Below are 20,419 nucleotides of genomic sequence, written 5' to 3' on the forward strand. Positions count from 1 at the left end.
AAGATGAGAGTAGCAATGAGCTGGATAGGGAAGGTTGGGCCTAGTGTGGATGGCTTGAAAAGGGACGTATGTGAGTGGGCAGTTGCATAAGAAGTATGCCTCTGGAAATGCAGACATGATAAGGTGGAGGACGACATGCAGGCTTGGGGTGAGCTGCTGACTACGTTTCTGGGATAGGAGGCAGGATTTGCAGGAGATTGCCTCTGAGGATGCTGTTGTACCTGCGGTGCCATGAGAGGAGAGTGTTGGGGTTAAAGGCCTGGGGGTAGTTCGCAGAATTTTGCTACGCGGAACACCGCGAAGTTACAACAAATTCAGCGAAGTTCCGCAAGTGGCAGAGTACAGTGGGACCTGCAGTTTGTGCTGGTATTTCAGCCGCTCGGGAGAAATTCTACCCGAGTGGCAGCTTGCGCTCGCGAACTTACCGTTCACGCTTGCAAACTTACCGTTCACGATCGCGAGCGGGGAAAAAAACTCAGCTGCACATCCTGAAGCAGAGTTTTCTGCACTCCGCAATCTCCGCAGGGTGCGGAGTGCAGAAATCTCTGCAAACTCAGCGAAAGGAGCGTAGTTCACTACCGAGGCCTAGGTAGGATACTTATGATGTATTCTTCTGTGGGCACTGACCTGTGATCACGTCTTACTGCATGCCAAATGTTTGGAGATGACTGTAGTTTTTGTCTTTTTATTAATTGTATTACTGTTGTTATTCAGCTTTAAGTAATAGAGGATATCTTTAAAAAAAGAAGATGCATGTCCAGGGTCAAATAAGGCTGGTTGATCTAGATGGAAAAGACACAGATTACTCTTCTAGCGTCCTCTACTGTTTGACCGTAACCAGAAATGAACCACTGACGAGGACCTCATTGTGAACAGTAGATTTCTTGTTGGTGCCATCATTGACAATGGTACAGTTGACAGGGTTCAGGGTGTTGTTGACAAAGCTGGCAATGGTAGCTATGGTAATGATTCTATAAAGTTATACGGGTTGCCGAGGCACACACTCGTCAGAGGGACTCTCACTGCACCTCAAAAGATAACTTGAGCAGCTTTTTTGAACTTCCTGCCAGACCTCTTTACAGTATTTCGAGGAGGATCTATGAAGGGAGATGGTGGATTTTCCTGAGATGCATTTCTCAGGGACATTAAACCCTCAAAATGACGTACTGATGATTGTCTACATTCCTAGACACTAATTTGAAATGATTCCTCTTCCTCAGAGCATTAATTAGCGGCTTTCCTCTTCTGCAGCAAATGAAGCAACCGTTATACTAGGTTTCTACCAAAAAAGTTTAACATACGTTACAGTTTTAAGTTTTACGATGAGAATGAAGAAAGTATGTACGTTCACCACGTGGGTCCTCAGCGAACAGTCTCTTCTTCCTACATGAGTCACTAAGTCTAAATAAGGCTTTCTTTGGTGAAACAAAGACTGTCTAAATAAAAACTTCCAGCTTCAACAGATCAATTTCTTGAGTCACAGATGGATAGAGTGCCAAAGCAGCAGGAACTAAAGAATTACTGTAGAAAAAAATGATCTGAGAAAGATCTCGGATCATCTAATGGTGTGAGGTACAAATGTAAGCTGCAGTGGCCTCAGAGGGACAAGAAGGTCTGGGTGCTATCACCTCATTAGTTTAAATTTGGGTCATCTTTAATGAGGTGGCTGTGCAACGAAGGGAGGGAGATTATTTCATTCTTTTCATAGGAATTTCTTAATATTGCTATTTTAATGTCACAGTGGGACACCCAGGTCAATGACATGGAATGATTCAAGCATGTGAATTTATCAAAGTTCTAAAGCTACAGCATGTACAGGTCAAGAAATGGTTCTCTGCAAATGCGCATACACAAGAATAATCTCTGGCTTGATACTTCTTTCGTGCAATTTAGGACAGGTTTCAAAACCCTTCATGACCTCACCAAACACCACCTTGCATTGTACAATACCCTGAAAGTGTGGGGATCCTCAAATATTTGCTACATATGTTGTTCTTCTTTATAGCATTCTGCTGCCCTTGGGACTAGGTTCACATGTTACACAAAATAAAAGAGGAAAACAAAATCAGTGAGGCACAATGAGAGCGTCTGCAGAGAGTCCCAAACCTCTTCCTCTTAAACTAGCCACCAAAGCAGTTTCTGCACAGCTGATGGACATTTTGGTGTTTCTGCTATATGGGAGCTAATACTGTTAATGTGGTGCATCCACCGTCTCCTTTTTAACTCAGATTGTGGCCAGTAAATGCAAGTGCAGTATAAGACCCACCCTTTCTTCTCACCCTGCCCCATGCACGCAGCACATGAACTTCACTTCTTACCCAGACATGTGGGCAGTGTCTGCACAGGCATGGAGCCATGCTGGTTCTTAAGTGTCACGGAACAAATAAGTTGCACGAACAGTGGTGGCATCTCTTGATCCAGCAGGTCCTGCTCGTTGAGCGAGTCGCCTCCCAGCACGCTGAAGGAGTCATCATCCTGGTTAACTGTGTTGGAATCGGAGGGAGAGTCAATATCCTGGAAATCAAGGTCTGATTTCTCGCGGTATTCCACTTCCAGGTCTGGATCGCTCTCTGTCGCTATGCAGCCCCCAGACATGTTACCTGCAGCAAGAAGTAATATATTAGTACAGCTTGGATCTAATAAGTGCCATTTCCTATAAGCAATTCTCAGCACAATGAACACCATTAACATGTAGAAAGGAGCAATATGTTAGCGCAGCTTGGATTACAAGAGTTTCACTGCCCTCATGCAATCCTCACCACAATGATTATCATCAACATGCCACCTCCGTGAGGACAACCCCAGCTCTCACATGAAGGCAAAAGGACTGATAGCACTGAACCTAAAACTCAGTTTTCAAAACGTCCATGATCCCCCTTCCCCCAGTCAGTGAGTAAGGGTCCTACAGATCATGACCAGATCAAGCCATTCATTGGCTTTCATATTCTTGGGTAGGTCTGCACTAAAACCTGCCTCAACGGAAGTGTCTCATAGCATTTATTTTTTAAACTATGGGAAATCACAAGTGTGACACAGGCACCAGCTTGGAAATTAAATCTTCTTAGACATGCTTGCTGCTGGAAATCCATCTGCACAGGATACACAACAGCATGGAAACGCATCACTGTGAATTGCTCACTCTCAGCTTCTGACGTTCAAGATGCACTCTGTAATGCGCTAATGACAGGGACAGTGAAATAAGCCAACGTAAACATGTGCAACATTATTTCTAATTAAAATGTACATGGTTGGATTAAAGGATAAAATTCCAATATGGAACAGTACTCAATTACTCCGCTTCAATTGGGCATACGCAATTTGCAAATACAAATTGAAGGAATTCATTGTTTGTAAGCCCCTCAAGGTCCGATGAATGGCAGGATGCTGACGATGCAGCAGGAAGATCCTTAATTTTTCTTAAGCTCTGTAGTTGTGAGCCTGGGCTTTACCATCTTCAGCGGCCATCTCTGTTTCAGACACATCAAGGTCGTCGCTGCACTTCCTGTCCATATGATCCTGGTGCGCCTCCTCCTGGGAAGTGAGAAGAAGAGACGGGTAGATTAGCAAGTAGATCCTCGCAGTGCCCCACCACAGAGAGTTTTCCAACAATCACTGATGGAGTATGATCATCACTAGCTGGAGTGAACGCTCTTTCACAAGTTTTCGATTTTAGAACTAAAGCCATGGCTAAAAATTGAAAAGAAGATTATTAACTAAAAAGAAGGCAAGTATAGTATGACCAGCCATCAAGGCCAATGGTAGCCACTGTTCGTGTGCAGATGCTCAGTGTAAACAAATAAAATGACAACTGCCAGCGGAGTGTAGTTTGCCTGTAACAGGCAACTAGAATTAAAACTGAGGAAGTCATCTACTTCAGCTGAGCACGAACACCACCAAAGGCTGTTTGAATTGCATTATTTATCAAGAGACAAAATAACACCTGTGACAGCCACTATAAAGGTTAGTCAAAGGGGACTTAGGTTGGAGCTTTGACAGCTGGAGGCAGTTTTCAATGAACCACTGCGGAGCAGAACCTGCTGTGCTGAACTAGGAATGGGTCCTGACAGTGTAACCATTCCCAGGTAGCAGAGCAAGGGTGACACTGGACACAAGCAGCGACCAAGTGTTGCTAAGCGTCAACTAAAAAAGGCAGACGTTTCTCATCAGGTACCAGCCAAAAGTGATCAATCACTAACTAAGCATGATGAATTGACAATGAAAAAATAGCTAACCCACTTCAAAGTACTTGTGGTTACCATATTGTCAAACAATCAAGAGTATTGGGTGAAAAGTCAAAGCATTGTCCTATGAAAAACAAGCAAAACTAAAGACCAATATTGAATCACTAAATGTAAGTTTTCAAACAAGGACAAAGTCCCATCACCTGGCACAAAATCATACCACCAACTAACACCCAGTCATTCTTTTGAACCATAAATAGAAACTCGCAAGCAGACAAATAATTGATCATAAACAAAGCATAACCCACTGACCTCTTTCTTAGACGATGGCGGGCAGTAGAAGAAATAATGCGGATTCGAAGGCACGGTCTTGAAATGCAGTCGTCCAATCTCCAGAAATTTATCCTAGAGGAAAAGTTGTGAAAAGAGTGAAGCCAAGCAGGGTTCAGACAAACACTGAACGAATGACTGTGAAATACAACAGCGCATGAAGAGTACGCAGAATAATGTAAATGGCATGGCAGAAAATAAAAAGCATACTACCAATTGCAATAGAAGCATAATATGAATAACACATTCTGAGGACATAACAATTCAACATGAACCTCAAAACAAAGTCAGCACCTTGACAGTAGAAGGGACTGGATGGCATTTGCATAAACAGGAGACAAAGACTTAAGGGAATCAAGCTGAAGCAGACTAAGACTTCAGATGACAAAACGCTAAAACCTAAAAAGGCTGAATGATTATATCTTGCGGGGATAGCTGCAACTGGGTTGCGTGTGCAACTTTTAAGTGGCATCATCATATACATATATTAAATCAGGTATGTATCCGTTTTTGAAAATTGAATAGAGTGACATGCTGTGAATTCTCCCACAACCTAATGATTGACATCAACTGTACACCCACAAAAACTCAATATGTGAATCCATTTTAGATTATTTTGCATTCATTAATTCTACGTCTACCTTAGGAGGTGGGATGGCACATATAAATCTAGAAGAGCTTCAATCTGCAAAACCATTGTTCCAGGCAAGGATTCTTCAGGAGCATGGAATCTCTTCTTCTTCTAGGTTCACAAGCTGTATTTGTATCAATCAATCAATCAATCAATCATAGCATTTGTAAAGCACACTACATATCCGTGAGGGTCTCAAGGCGCTGAAAAAGGGGGGTGAGGGAAGGGGGCAGGGGGGGGGGGGGGGAGTGCTGCTACTGTTCGAAGAGCCAGGTCCTGAGGAGTTTCCTGAAGGTCAGTAGGTCCTGGGTCTGCCGTAGGCGGATGGTGAGGGTGTTCCATGTCTTGGTGGCGAGGTGGGAGAAAGATCTGCCGCCGGCTGTCACTCTTCGGATGCGGGGGATGGTGGAGAGGGCACAGTCTGTGGAGCAGAGGTGGCGGGTGGGGATGTAGAAGCGGAGACAGCTGTTGAGGTACGCTGGTCCGGAGTTGTGGAGTGCCTTGTGTGTGTGGGTGAGGAGCTTGAAGGTTATCCTCTTGTTGACCGGGAACCAGTGCTGGTCGCTCAGGTGGGGTGTGATGTGGCTGTGGCGAGGGATGTCGAGGATCAGGCGTTCTGGAGGCGCTGAAGCCGTTTCAGGAGTTTGACAGAGGCTCCTGCGTAGAGGGCGTTTCCGTAGTCCAGTCTGCTGCTGACGAGGGCCTGGGTGACCATCCTTCTCGTTTCTGTGGGGATCTACTTGTAGATCCTGCGGAGCATGCAGAGGGTGTTGAAGCAGGAGAAAGAGACAAAGTTGACCTGCTTTGACATGGAAAGGGTCGAGTCGAGAATGACCCCCTAGTTTGCGTGCGTGGTCGGTGGGTTTTGGAGCTGTTCCTAGTGCAGTCGGCCACCAGGAGTCACCCGAGGGGGTGGATCCGAGGATGAGGAGCTCTGTCTTGTCCGAGTTCAGCTTCAGTCGGCTGTTCCTCATCCATTCGGCGTTGGCCTTCATTCCTTCGAGGAGGTTAGTTTTGGTGGTGTGGGGGTCCTTGGTGAGGGAGAGGATGTGCTGGGTGTCATCGGCATAGGAGATGATGTTGAGGTTGTGCAGTCAGACGAAGTGGGCGAGTGGTGCCATGTAGATGTTGAACAGCGTAGGGCTGAGAGAGGAGCCCTGGGGTGCGCCGCAGATGATTTTGGTGGCTTCGGAGCGGAAGTGGGGGAGGCGGACGCTATGGGTTCTGCCGGAGAGGAAGGAGGTGGTCCAATCGAGGGCCTTCTCTTTGATTTCGGCGTCGTAGAGTAGTGTGCGGTGGCAGACCATGTCGAAGGCGGCTGACAGGTCCAGGAGGATGAGGGTTGCGGTTTCTCCGTTGTCTAGCAGGGTCCTGATGTTGTCGGTAGCTGCGATGAGGGCAGTTTCGGTGCTGTGGTTGCTGCAAAACCCAGACTGGGACGGGTCTAGGATGCTGTTCTCCTCAAGGAATCTGGTGAGTTGTTTGTTGACGGCCTTCTCAATGACCTTCGCCGGGAACGGGAGCAGGGAGATGGGTCGGAAGTTCTTGAGGTCCTTGGGGTCATCCTTGGGTTTCTTGAGTAAGGGGTTGATCTCGGCGTGCTTCCAGCTCTCCAGGAAGTTCGCTGTCTCGAAGGAAATGTTGATGGCTTTCCGGAGATGGGGTGCGATGGTGGTGCTGGCTTTGTTGAAGATGTGGTGAGGGCATGGGTTTGACGGGGATCAGGAGTGGACGGTGTTCATGATAATGATGGTGTTGTCGTTGTTGATGTTGGTCCAGGAGAACAGGCGGGGTTGGTGCAGATGGTGGTCGCGGGGGCCTCAGTGGTTGCCGGGGCGGTCACGGCGTTGAAGCTGTCGTGGATGTCTGCGATCTTGCGGTGGAAGAAGGTGGCCAGCGAGTCGCACAGGTCTTGCGAAGGTGGGATGGCGTGGGGAACAGCCATTACAACGCGGGTTTTACAACGCGTTGCTTTTACATCACATGCATTACAACACATGCGATGTTACAACGCGTGGTAAAACCACGCATACCATTACATCGCATGCGCTTTTACAACGCATGCGATGTAATGTGTAATGGCGGCGGCGGCTATCCACGTCGTTGTGAGGAAACTTAGGCTGTTTCCTCACAACGACGTGAAGCAAGCAGGAAGGAGGAAGCAGGATCCGATGGCGACGCTGGAGAGGAAAGAGATAAGGGGGTTTGTGCAAGGGGGGGGGGTAATTTTGTAGGGTTTAGGGTAGTTTAAAAGTAGTGTGGTAATGTTTGTGTTGTGTGTGTTTTTTAAAAACGTTTTAGTGTGTGTTGTGGTGTTTTCGTGTTTGTTTAGTGTTTGGGGAGTGTAGTGTAGTGATTTAGGTTTTAGGGTAGTGTAGTATTGTAGTGTTTGTTTATTGTAGTGTATTAGGGTTTAGGGTAGTGTAGGGGTGGGAGTAGTGTGGGTAGCGTAGTAGTGTTTTAGGGTTTAGGGTAGTGTAGGGGTGGGAGTAGTGTGGGTAGCGTAGTAGTGTTTTAGGGTTTAGGGTAGTGTAGGGGTGGGAGCAGTGTGGGTAGTGTTTTTGGGTTGGGGTAGTGTAGGGGTGGGATTAGTCTGTTGTGTGTAGGCGTAGGGCTAGGGATGTAACTTACCTTCCATATTTTTACCACAAGTATAGCTTTACCACGCATGCCTTTGCGTTGTAATGGCATGCATGGTGAACAGGAGCGGTGCGTCCATTGGGGCGTGGGGGCGTAGCCCCCCCCCCGCCCGCAGCTCCCTCGGCGTCTTTGAACTTAAGTAAACTGAATCAGTTTACTTAAGTTCAAAGAGGACGCCGTGGAGGGAGAACTGTCTGACGCAAATGACACAAATGTACGCTCTCTACCCAAACACCAACATCAGGTCTGGGACTTAATACACTCCATTCAAACGGACATATGTTTCCTTGTGGAAACTTGGTTAAAACCCCACACAATTACAGCTATAGCAATGGGGATTCCCTCCGGATATAAGATTAAACATCTAGACAGAGATATCAAAACAGGAGGCGGGCTGGCAATATTACACAGGGACCATATACAACTCACCATCATTGAACAACACTCAAATTCGCAGTTAGAAACTCTGCTTTTTAAAATCTTTTTAACAAATCATCTCACCTGGAAAGGGGCCTTGGTTTATCGCCCTCCAGGATCAAACCCCAATTTTGCACTTACTCTCCAAGAAATATTAGCCCCGCATATAAAATCTAAAGAAGATTTTCTGCTTCTGGGTGATTTTAATATACATGTCGATCGACCAATGTTGACCGAATCCACGGCTCTAATTACAGATCTCTCGAACCTGGGCTTAGAACTAAAAAATCATGGACCTACTCACATAGGAGGACACATGCTTGATTTACTATTCTCTAACTCTACCAAAATAATCTGCTCACCGGCTAAAAATATATCATGGACAGATCATGCCTTGCTGGAATTCATGCTAATAACCCCTGTGAGACCTACAAAGAATGCACCTCCCCCTCCCTCCTGGAGACGCCAATGGCACAAAGTTAATGCCAATACAGTTCAAGAAGCATGGATAGATCCCAACTTTTTGGAATCTGACACAGCAGACATGGCTTTAGCCAAGCTAAACGAATCTATTAAAAAAGCCATCGACACTATAGCTCCCTTAAAAAGACATAAACAACACCCAGTGTCAAAACAAGAAAAATGGTATACGAAGGAATTGAGAGCAGAGAAACAAAAATGCAGACGAGCTGAGAAAGCTTGGAGGAAAACAAAATCCGAAAATAGCCGAACAATTTTTCTAAATGCTCAATCAGAATACTACAAAAATATAAAGTTGGCTAGAAAACAACAATTAACACAACAAATAGCAGAAGCGGGCAACTGCACTAAGGAACTTTTTAATATTCTGCAAAATTTTATAAAACCTATGGCATGTGAAAGCTCCGATGACTTTTCGCAGGATCTGTGCGACAAAGTCTCTTTATTCTTTGAAGATAAAATTAATACCATCTATGAAAGAATAGTAGCAGCCAACAATATCAACAAAAATAATACCAAAACTAGCTCCATCCTGACTCCTACCATACATAACAAACCCTCTCTGACGTCCTTCCCTCCCATTGATCACACAGAGCTCCTTTCCCTCTGCAACCACATAAAAACAGGATCCCCTAATGACTTCATTCCAGCTAAAATGGTTGGCCCTTTGATCCCTTTATTAGGTCCCCACATACTTGAAGTGGTCAATATCTCCCTTAGGACAGGCCAGGTCCCGGCAGACTGGAAAAAGGCAGTGGTGAACCCGATAAGAAAAAAGGCATCATCTCCCTGGACAGACCTATCCAACCTACGTCCCATCTCTCTCCTACCTTACTTGGGCAAGATCACGGAGAAGCACGTGAACACCTATCTCTCTCAACATCTTGAAGCGACGGAAGGCCTGGACTACTCTCAATCTGGGTTCAGGCCAAACCACAGCACAGAATCAGCACTTCAAACAGTGACCAATAACATCAAAATGGCACTGGATGATGGTTGCTCTATGATTCTGGTGCTGTTGGATCTTTCCGCCGCTTTTGATACGGTGTCTCACAAGGTGCTTCTCCATCGCCTAAAGGAGGTGGGAATAGAGGGAGAGGCCTTGGCATGGTTGGAGAGCTTTCTGTCTGGGCGTTCCCAAGAGGTTAGGCTGGGCTCCCATAAATCCACTCATAGGGAGCTCAACAAGGGAGTGCCACAGGGCTCATGTTTGAGCCCCACACTCTTCAACATATACGTGGCCCCCCTTGCCAACCTAGCAAGATCTTTCGGGTTCACCCCCGTGTCGTACGCTGACGACACTCAACTCCTTTTTCCTTTCAAAAATCTCACACCTGCAATAAAAAGATCTTTTGCAGATGGCATGAGAGCCATTGCAGAATGGATGTCATCAAATTGTCTGCAGTGTAATGTCGGGAAAACCGAAGTCATGCTGTTCGGCCAAGCGACGGCACATTGGTCATCGGACTGGTGGCCCCAAGAACTAGGCCCTGTCCCCATCCCTAAAAGCAAGGTCAGAAACTTGGGAGTGCTATTTGACCAACAACTCACTTTCAAGGATCATGTCAATCAGGTAGCCGGCACCTGTTTCCGGGCTATAGGGATGCTAAGACGTGTCTTCCCCTATCTACCGGACCACCACAGAAAAACTTTGGTGCAGGCTCTTGTTATCAGTAGGGTAGATTACTGCAACGGATTGCTCCTTGGAGCTAACGAGGAACAACTCAAGAAATGGCAGGTTATTCAAAATACAGCAGCAAGGATTGTCTTGAATGTTCCACCAAGGACACCTTCCTGCCCCCTACTGGCTAAACTTCACTGGCTTCCAGTGAAGAAGCGAGTTCAGTTTAAGACCCTGTGCACCATACACAAGAGCCTAACAGGGATGGGCCCTAAGTATCTGATTGACAGCTTTCAGCCTTACATCCCAGGACGCTTTTTGCGTTCCAGTAATCATCAACTACTGAAGGTACCTAGAGTTAAGAAAACCAGGCAAGGTGGCCGTGCACTGGCTTACACCGGACCCACACTCTGGAACTCATTGCCGCCGGAACTGAGGTCCATCACCAACCATATGATGTTTCGAAAAAACTTAAAAACCTACCTGTTTCCCAGCAACTAACGCTCATACTACCATCGGACACACTATTATGTCTCTCCCTCATCTGCAGTCACAGCGCGGAGATACCCCTTCGGGGGTCTAGTCTGGCGCTTTATAAGCATATAAAATAAAAATAAAAATAATCAATCAATCATGTCAGTCAGCATGACGTCGGACCGCCCACCCCCTTCAGAGACTGAAGGGGGTGGGAGGTCTGGCATCATGTTGACTGACATGATTGTCACCAGCAGGCAGCAACACAAGTGCGCATGAGTGGGGTCGAAGGGCGAATTTTCGCACCGTGCCCACTCATGCGCAATTGTGTTTTTCCTTAATTGCGCATGCCCATTAGGAGCCCCTCGGCCTCCTAATGGGCATGCTGCGGGCGAAGATTAGCCCCTCCGCATGCAGGACAGTAAAGTGTAGAAAACAAATGTCTGCTTTCAGAACCTGAGGTTTGCAGTGATTGAATCCACGGCTCGTGGAACGGCACCTGCTTAACAAATGCTCCTCACATAATTACCAGATGCATGCATTACATTGATTGTAAACAAGAGTGTGCCCTGCAGCCCTGAAAGTTTCTTCGACAACCTCACCAACCTGGGACTCAAGCAACTGGTGTCCACCCCCACCCACCTCGCCGGACACACACTCGACGCTGTCTTCTCATCCAGCAAGGACATCAACTTCAGCCACACCACAGAGCTTCAATGGACGGACCACAGCTGCGTCCACTTCACCTTCAAGAAAACAACGACCCACCACCACCAGCAACAGACCGCCCGCAGAAGCTGGAACAAGATCACAGCAGACCAGCTCGCCACCTCCCTGAGCCAGCACCCTCCTGCCAGCTCAGCGAACCCCAGCCAGGCCGCCGACAACCTCACGAAGTGGATCAGCAACTGCGCGGACGAACTCGCCCCACTGAGGACCCCGCCCAGCAGACCCGGCAGCAAGAAAGCCCCATGGTTCACCGACGAACTCAAGAGCTCCAAGAAGAACTGCCGAGCCCTCGAGAAAGTCTGGAGAAGGGAACCGACACCGGACAACAGGACCTCCTTCAAACTTGCCACCCGGAAACACCACCAGCTGATCCGCGCCGCCAAGAAAACAGCATTCAAGGACCGGTTGGACAACAACGCACACAACTGCAAGGAACTCTTCAACATCGTCAAAGAGCTTTCCAACCCCAGCGCAGGAAACAACGACATCACCCCATCGCAAGACCTCTGCAACTCCCTGGCTTCATACTTCCACAACAAGATCGCGGACATACACAACAGCTTCAACAACCAACCAACGCACACCATGACCGAACAACCACCCCCCACCACCACCCTCCACGCCTGGACCCCGATCAGCACCGAAGACACCATCCGCACGATGAACTCCATCCACTCCGGATCACCGACCGACCCCTGCCCTCACCACGTCTTCAACAAAGCCGACGCTGTCATCGCACCCCACCTGCGAGACATCATCAACACATCCCTCGACACCACCATCTTCCCCGAGAGCTGGAAACACGCCGAACTCAGCGCCCTACTCAAGAAACCAACAGCGGACCCCACCGACCTCAAGAACTACCGCCCCATCTCGCTCCTCCCGTTTCCAGCCAAAGTCATCGAGAAGACCGTCAACAAGCAGATGGCCGCTTTCCTCGAGACGAACGGATCCCTCGACCCCTCACAGTCCGGCTTCCGAGCCAACCACAGCACCGAGACCGCCCTCATCGCCGCCACCGACGACATCCGAGCCCTGATGGACAATGGAGAAACAGCGGCCCTCATCCTCCTAGACCTCTCCGCGGCATTCGACACGGTCTGCCACCGCACCCTAGTACGGCGCCTCAGCAACGTCGGAATCCAGGACAAGGCGCTGGAGTGGATCACCTCCTTCCTCGACGGGAGAACACAGAGAGTCCGCCTACCACCGTACAAGTCAGAGGCCACCGAAGTCATCTGCGGCGTCCCCCAAGGATCATCTCTGAGCCCCACCCTCTTCAACGTCTACATGAGCCCCCTCGCGGCCATCGTACGCAAACACAACCTCAGCATAATCTCCTACGCCGACGACACCCAGCTGATCCTCTCCCTGACCAACGACCCCGCCGCCGCCAGAGCCAACCTGCACGAAGGGATGAAAGAGGTAGCCGAGTGGATGACGACCAGCCGCCTGAAACTGAACTCGGACAAGACGGAGGTCCTCATCCTGGGCCCCTCTCCCTCCGCCTGGGACGACTCCTGGTGGCCTCCCGCCCTGGGCACCGCACCCAAACCGACAGACCATGCACGCAACCTGGGCTTCATCCTGGACTCCTCCCTCTCCATGACCAGGCAAGCCAACAACATCTCCTCGGCATGCTTCAACATCCTACGCATGCTACGGAAGATCTTCTGGTGGATCCCCACCGAGACCAGGAAGACCGTCACCCAGGCCCTCGTCACCAGCCGACTGGACTACGGCAACGCCCTCTACGCCGGGACCACCGCCAAGCTCCAGAAGAGACTCCAGCGGATCCAGAACGCCTCAGCCAGACTCATCCTCGACATCCCACGAACCAGCCACATCTCCGGACATCTGCGAGACCTTCACTGGCTCCCCGTCAACAAAAGAATCACCTTCCGCCTCCTCACCCACGCACACAAAGCCCTACACGACCAAGGCCCGAGCTACCTCAACAGCCGAGTCAACTTCTACGCTCCCAAACGCCACCTCCGATCAGCCAACCACGCCCTCGCCGCCGTCCCCCGCATCCGAAGAGCGACTACAGGAGGAAGGTCCTTCTCCCACCTGGCCGCCAAGACCTGGAACTCCCTCCCGACCGACCTGCGCCTGACCCAAGACCACCTCTCCTTCAGGAAGAAGCTGAAGACCTGGCTGTTCGAGCAGTAGCGGCTCCCCCCCCCCCAGCGCCTTGAGACCCCACGGGTATGTAGCGCGCTTTATAAGTGTCACTGATTGATTGAGTGATTTAAAGAGGAGCACTCCGTCCGAATGCTTCTCACGCAGTGTGCTCCTTGACAGCTGAATGTTTTTCCTTTCAGGCGCTATATTTATTATGGATTGTTGGACGTTTCTAGGGGTCAATGGGTTTGCTCTGAGTGCACTCTAGCAGACCTCAGGTGCACATTTTCACGAGCGTGTGGGTTAGGCACATGGTTTTGAAGTCAGTCCTGTCTGGTTCTTTCTTAATTTTATTTGTTCCTTTACCATTCGCCGACAAGCACTTTTGCCTGGGCAGGTTCAGAGAGGCACTTTTTAAAGATTTATAGACCATGCAGAAGCACTCTTATAAACAATACAGCCAGTGCTTAATTTGAGCCATTGGTTTCCGGTGCTCGGAACCGCCACTTAAAGTAGCATGCTTTAGATTTGTTTTGGGGACCTATATACAATTAAGGCACAGGCAGGGCTTTAATTTACCGTGAATTTGAGAGGCGGTCCGTCTTCAGTTCGGTTGCAGAAAGCATATTCGTTCGATCAAATAATTTGTTGCAGTTTTCAGGTTCGGTATAATTGGGAGACTTTTAAAGTGCCAAGTCTTCGAATATGATGAAGTGTTTTACGGTCACGAGTCAGGGCATTTATGGAAAAATTATTCTGGATCCATTCTTTCAAAAGGGACCGCAGCCACATCCGAAATCAGGACGTGCACGGGTTTGCCACAACAAGCCATACAGCTTTTATACAAGGAAGCTTTGTTTTATCAGAGGTAATATGTCATAAAAAAACATTTACTTTTGGGGGTCATTTCATGGCTGTGGAGAAGACTTTCGCAATCTACATTGTGATTCGGGTGTACAGGCTTAGAAGAGGCACGAGAAAGAGCACCAGGGAAAGCTGAAAGAATGGAAGAGAGAAAGAGCGCACTACAAAGAAATGTAGAAAAAGTGTGAGAAGGTGCGTGTTTGCATGTGTATGAGAGAGAAAGAGAATATCGAGCAGGAAGAAATAGAAGACAGATGTGATAGAGATATGCATAACAGAGGTGAGAGGGGTAGCAAAAGAGACATGCAGGAAGGAGACAGGAAAATAAAAGGAGAAAACAAGTAAGATGGTGAGAACTAAAAGGTGGCCCGTAAGATAGGTGCATTAAAATTGCAGGCTGGTGAGAGACCGCTCAGAGTGAGCGTGGGCGACAGAAGAGAGAAAGAGACCTATGATAGAAAGACAGACTAGAAAGAGGCAATTGAGAGAGTTTGGAAGGATAGACAAATGGACAATATAGACTGGTGAGAGAGAGGTGCTTTCTCAAATTTGCTTGAAAATGCACCATTTGAACCCCCTGTAGGTTAGTAAAGTTCGACAAGAATTTTACGCCCCTCCACTTTCAAATGTCACCAGCCGCCCCTGATGGTGAAGGCATACTCTTGGTAAAAGTATGCGATGTAATGGCATGTTGTTGTCATTGACATCGCGTAGTAATGCCCGCATTGTAATGGTATGCGTGGTATTAGTATACGATGTAATTACATACATTCAGATGGCGTTGGGTGTTGGAGAGTAACCTTCACAATGTTGAAGAGCTATTTGCTGCTGTGTGCGTTGTTGTCTAGGCGGTTTTCGGAGGAGACCCTTTTGGCGGATCTGATGAGGTTGTGGTGTCTGCGGGTGGCGTTGTTGTGGGCTGCGTAGCTTTCGGTGTTTGTTCACGGATCCAGTTCTTTTCCAGCTTTCAGCAGGTTTGCTTGGAGGCCTGGTGGTCTTCGGTGAACCAGTTGGCTTTCTTGCTGGTGTGGCTGTTGGAGGGTTTCTTGAGCGGGGCGAGGGTGTTGGCGCAGTCGTCGATCCACTGTCTAATGTTTCCGGCGGTGTCGTCGGTTGGGTCTGTGGGTGGGCTTCGGGCGAGGGTGGTGGATAGCTGGTCTTCGGTGACTTCGGTGTATAGGTTGTGTATCGGAATACTCTACCAAGGGTGGTGCGTGTTAGGGAGCTACTGGCAAATTCATTTTTAGGTCTCGCACCTGCGATACAGGGCGAAAGCCCTGTCGCAGCGCGAGACCTATTGCTGTCGGCTCTGCTTACAAGGAGCCAAAAGGGAGACAAGAGATGGGCACGCGCAGCATGCCGGAATCGGATCAGGTCGCGCGCGTGAACAACCGCTCCGATTCCGGCATGCTCTTCAGTACGCACACAGCCACACATATGCACACGCACAGCTACGCACACGCACAGCTACACACACGCACACACACACACACAGCTACACGCGCACACACACCCCTACACCCACACACGCGCACACACACCCCTACACCCACACACGAGCACACACCCCCCACATCCCCCCACTCACCGGGCTCTTTTCTCGCTGCGCTGCTACGGGATGTTCTTGGAGTTGGACAACCTTCCTCGCGTGCACCGTTATGCCTTGCCTGCTCTCTCCCGGGAACCCCAGCACTCCCGGAATCCCTGCTTTCTTCTGGGCTCTCCACTACCCACACTCCTCTGCCTCCAAGGTGCCGTGCTCCGGACGAGCTACGTCACCGCGATCTTGCCACAGAGGCGGGGCATCTCCCAGAACCTCGCAGGCTCCAAGGAACTTTCCTGCCTATCAAAGCAGAGCCCGCCTCTCTTGCTTGCGTTCCAGGCCTCGCTCGCAACATACCCCCGCCTTCTTGTTGCTGCTTGAGTTGTTATCAGGGAGGACTGCTCCAACTGAAGTTGGAGTGCCGTTTTGAAGCATGGAGCTCAGATATTTAGTGACCGGGCCTGCGGTGGTAATCTTGTGATTGCTCTGCTTCTTGAGTGGCCCTTAGACTTCATCTGTGCCCTGGGCGGTCGTGGCCATTGTGGGGGAATCTCCAGAGACTGAGCCTGCGCCCTCGTTCCTGTCTGCGGCAGACTTGGACCGGGTGAGCAGTTTCCTTTTTGTCATCTTTGTACTGTAGGGCTTGAGTTTCTTGTGTGGCGGCACGAAGATTCCAGTCTGTGTCCTGTGACTGGCTTGTCGGAATTTGGGTTTGTCAAGAGCGTGAGATAAGGGAATTTACCCTGTGCCCCTCCAGGTGCTTCGCAATCGGAATTGCAGACTTGTTCAATAAGTAATCAGAGGTTTAAATAAATCCTCGAAAAGATGGGCGATAATAAGCTGCGCATTTTCTATTCAGTGCTGGCTACTGAGAATTGGTTCTGTGTAAATCGCTGCTTTCTGACTGTAGAGCCTTGCTATAGAAAACACACCGCCCCCACCTCCTTGAAGGCAGAAATGGGTCGAGTGAACGCCCTTAATGTGACAAAGTGAGGGTGTGGCCTAACGGTCAGAGCTACTGACTTTATAGCTTGGGAACCGGGTTAGAGCTTGTTTTTGTATGATCTCGTCAGTAGGCAATAAATAAAATATATTACTTTTAAAGCATAAAAAATTAAATGCACCCCCGTACTGAGAGTGCTGATACTATTTTGATCGTGTTTTTTATGTTTCGTTAAGACTTACATCGGACCTGCTTCGTGTAAATTGCAGGTGTTTATAATAAGTTAAAGTGGGATGAATGTATCACGTAAGACATGGGTGGTGGGGAAGAGTCACAAAACTTGTTCAGGGGCCCCTCGACCTCGGAACACTTGGCTCTGTCAGACTTCGGGAGGGGTATATGACAGGGGTGAGGGTGTCGGTGGGGGGGTCAGAGGTGGTCTCCATACTTCCCATTTCACAGACGTGCTCGGTTAGTATAGCCTCAGAGGTTTTCTGACCATCTGATTGCCATCAGGCCGGGTAATGTGCACGGCTTGGAAATGTATTTGGAATCAGGCCACGAGCGCTGACTCTGACTTTCAACCTCCAGGGGTCGATACAAGTGAGTAAGTAGCATTTGAGGAGGATGATACTGACGCACCTGTTGCTTTAAATGTAGTCAGGCTGTTTCCGGTCGAACTGGATAAAATTGTATATTGACTATGTCTAGAATGGTGGCCTGGTTGGAGGAGGGAAACATTCTAACGCACCTACAAGCAGGGTTTAGGCAGAAAATAGGCACAATGGACCAAGTATTTAGATTCACAGCCATATTTTGGAAGACTGTGTCCATTGGTAAAGGTTCATTGTACTTGGCCTTTAAAGATCTTAAGACCGCTTTTGATCTTGTACCCCGTGCGAAACTATGGGTGGTGCTCCATGACATGGGCTTACCGCGATATCTCCTAGAGCTAATTAAAAGGCTTCATGATGGTACCTATGCGAGAATCAGATGGGGGAATGAGGGACAATTGACTGAGAAAATACCAGTACAGAGGGGGGTCCGCCAGGGTTGTGTGATGGTCCCCACCTTGTTCTCCCTCTTCATAAATGGGGAGCAGACCATTTGAGGGAGGAACCAGCGGATGCACCCACCCTGGCGGGTGAAAAAATACCATCCTTACTCTTTGCTGACGACACCCTCCTCATGTCCAAAACCCCCTCTGGTCTCCAGAAACTCTTGGATAGATTCAATGCTTTTTGCGAAGAACGAGGGCTCTCAATCAACACTACTAAAACCAAACTGATGATATTGTCCCAAAGTAAGAAACCAAGGAGGATTAAAGTTGCCCTCAATGGTACACTCTTAGAGGAATTTGATGCATTCGACTACCTGGGTGTAAGAGTAAACAGCAAAATGAAATGGGATTCCCACGTAGCTAAAATGCTTTTAAATCTAAAAAGAAAATCAGGAGCAATTTCTAGAGATCATCGTGCGCCATCCAGCAGACCCATTGCCCATGCCATAGCCGCCTATGATGGAAAAGCACTGGCTGCGGCAACTTATGGGTCTGAACTCTGTGGTTTCGACAAAGTCCCAGAGCTAGTGGGTCTCCCGGTCCCCACTCCCTTAAAACCACTACTCCAAGACATGGGACGCTGCTCATTTAAGGATATAGTTGGCTTGCGCCCATTGCTTTACTGGGTACGTCTCAGAAGGACGCCCGAGTTGGTAAACTATGCTGCAGCCCTAGATGATCTCCTAACCCTGAACTGCCCAATGAAGATCGTTTGGCTGAAAAAACTGAGGGAACTGGTGATTAACTTGGGGTTAAGTGAAGAGTGGTTGTCACAGTCACCCCCCCCCGAAAGAAACCATCAATCAATCAATCAAAGACATTTATAGAGCGCACTACTTACCCGTAGGGTCTCAAGGCGCTGGGGGGTGGGGGGATGCCGTTACTGCTCGAACAGCCAGGTCTTCAGCTTCTTCCTGAAGGAGAGGTGGTCTTGGGTCAGGCGCAGGTCGGACGGGAGGGAGTTCCAGGTCTTGGCGGCCAGGTAGGAGAAGGACCTTCCTCCTGTTGTCGCTCTTCGGATGCGGGGGACGGCAGCGAGGGCGTGGTTGGCTGATCGGAGGTGGCGTTTGGGAGCGTAGAAGTTGATTTGGTTGTTGAGGTAGCTCGGGCCTTGGTCGTGTAGGGCCTTGTGTGCGTGGGTGAGGAGGCGGAAGGTGATTCTTTTGTTGACGGGGAGCCAATGCAGGTCTCTCAGATGTCCGGAGATGTGGCTGGTTCGTGGGATGTCGAGGATGAGTCTCGCTGAGGCGTTCTGGATCCGCTGGAGTCTCTTCTGGAGCTTGGCGGTGGTGCCGGCGTAGAGGGCGTTGCCGTAGTCCAGTCGGCTGGTGACGAGGGCCTGGGTGACGGTCTTCCTGGTCTCGGTGGGGATCCACCAGAAGATCTTCCGTAGCATGCGTAGGATGTTGAAGCACGCCGAGGAGACGGCGTTGACTTGCCTGGTCATGGAGAGGGAGGAGTCCAGGATGAAGCCCAGGTTGCGTGCATGGTCTGTCGGTTTGGGTGCGGTGCCCAGGGCGGGAGGCCACCAGGAGTCGTCCCAGGCGGAGGGCGACGAGCCCAGGATGAGGACCTCCGTCTTGTCTGAGTTCAGTTTCAGGCGGCTGGTCGTCATCCACTCGGCTACATCTGTCATCCCTTCGTGCAGATTGGCTCTGGCGGCGGCGGGGTCGTTGGTCAGGGAGAGGATCAGCTGGGTGTCGTCGGCGTAGGAGATTATGTTGAGGTTGTGTTGGCGTGCGATGGCCGCAAGGGGGCTCATGTAGACGTTGAAGAGGGTGGGGCTCAGCGAGGATCCTTGAGGGACGCCGCAGATGACTTCGGTGGCCTCTGACTTGTACGGTGGTAGGCGGAAAGAAAGCTTATTGGGAATGGATCCTAGCCAGGGACCTAGAAAATTCAAAGTGGGGTGTTTTAACTGATCAGTTCTTCGATCACAAGCCGGTGAGGAAGCTAGAACCGTTTCTAGACTTTATTAGAACTCCGAGAGACAGAACCTTGTTTCTAAAATTGAGATATGGAACTTTACCCCTAAATGAGTTTACCGGGCACTGGAGAGACTCTTTGCAACATCAAGCCTCCTGCCCGGGGTGTGCAAACCCTACTGAGTCCCTAGTCCATTTCTTGTTTGCTTGCAAGGCCTATAGCGGGGCCAGGAGAAGATGGTTAAAACCAGTTTGTAGATCTCTCGGTGTAAGACAGCATTCAGTGGCACTCCGCATTTTGACAACAGACACTACATCGATGATGGTCATCTGCGGAGTTGCAAAATATTTGGGGAAAGCTTGGAAGATACGCACATAGCTCGTACAATTGAGGATGGGGTAGGCCATTGAGATGTATAATTGTATTATTATATTTCAGTACCCAGTGATTAGGAAC

General features: G+C 49.2%; 1 protein-coding gene across 7 annotated transcripts in view; it reads right to left on the reverse strand.

The window, feature by feature from the left end:
- The window catches only part of SZT2 (SZT2 subunit of KICSTOR complex), a 1,033,029-nt gene that overhangs the window by 598,321 nt on the left and 414,289 nt on the right, over positions 1 to 20,419 (reverse strand). For all 7 annotated transcript variants that reach the window (XM_086953216.1, XM_086953214.1, XM_086953218.1 and 4 more), the window contains 3 exons: positions 4,494 to 4,586; positions 3,450 to 3,531; positions 2,319 to 2,600 (listed from right to left, as the gene is read on the reverse strand). In XM_086953216.1, the coding sequence (XP_086809342.1) occupies positions 2,319 to 2,600; positions 3,450 to 3,531; positions 4,494 to 4,586 (457 nt within the window). The remainder of the gene's footprint in view (positions 1 to 2,318; positions 2,601 to 3,449; positions 3,532 to 4,493; positions 4,587 to 20,419) is intronic.

The sequence above is a fragment of the Lissotriton vulgaris genome, chromosome 1_2 (assembly GCF_964263255.1).
Source record: "Lissotriton vulgaris chromosome 1_2, aLisVul1.2, whole genome shotgun sequence".
NCBI classification, from domain to species: Eukaryota; Metazoa; Chordata; class Amphibia; order Caudata; family Salamandridae; genus Lissotriton; species Lissotriton vulgaris.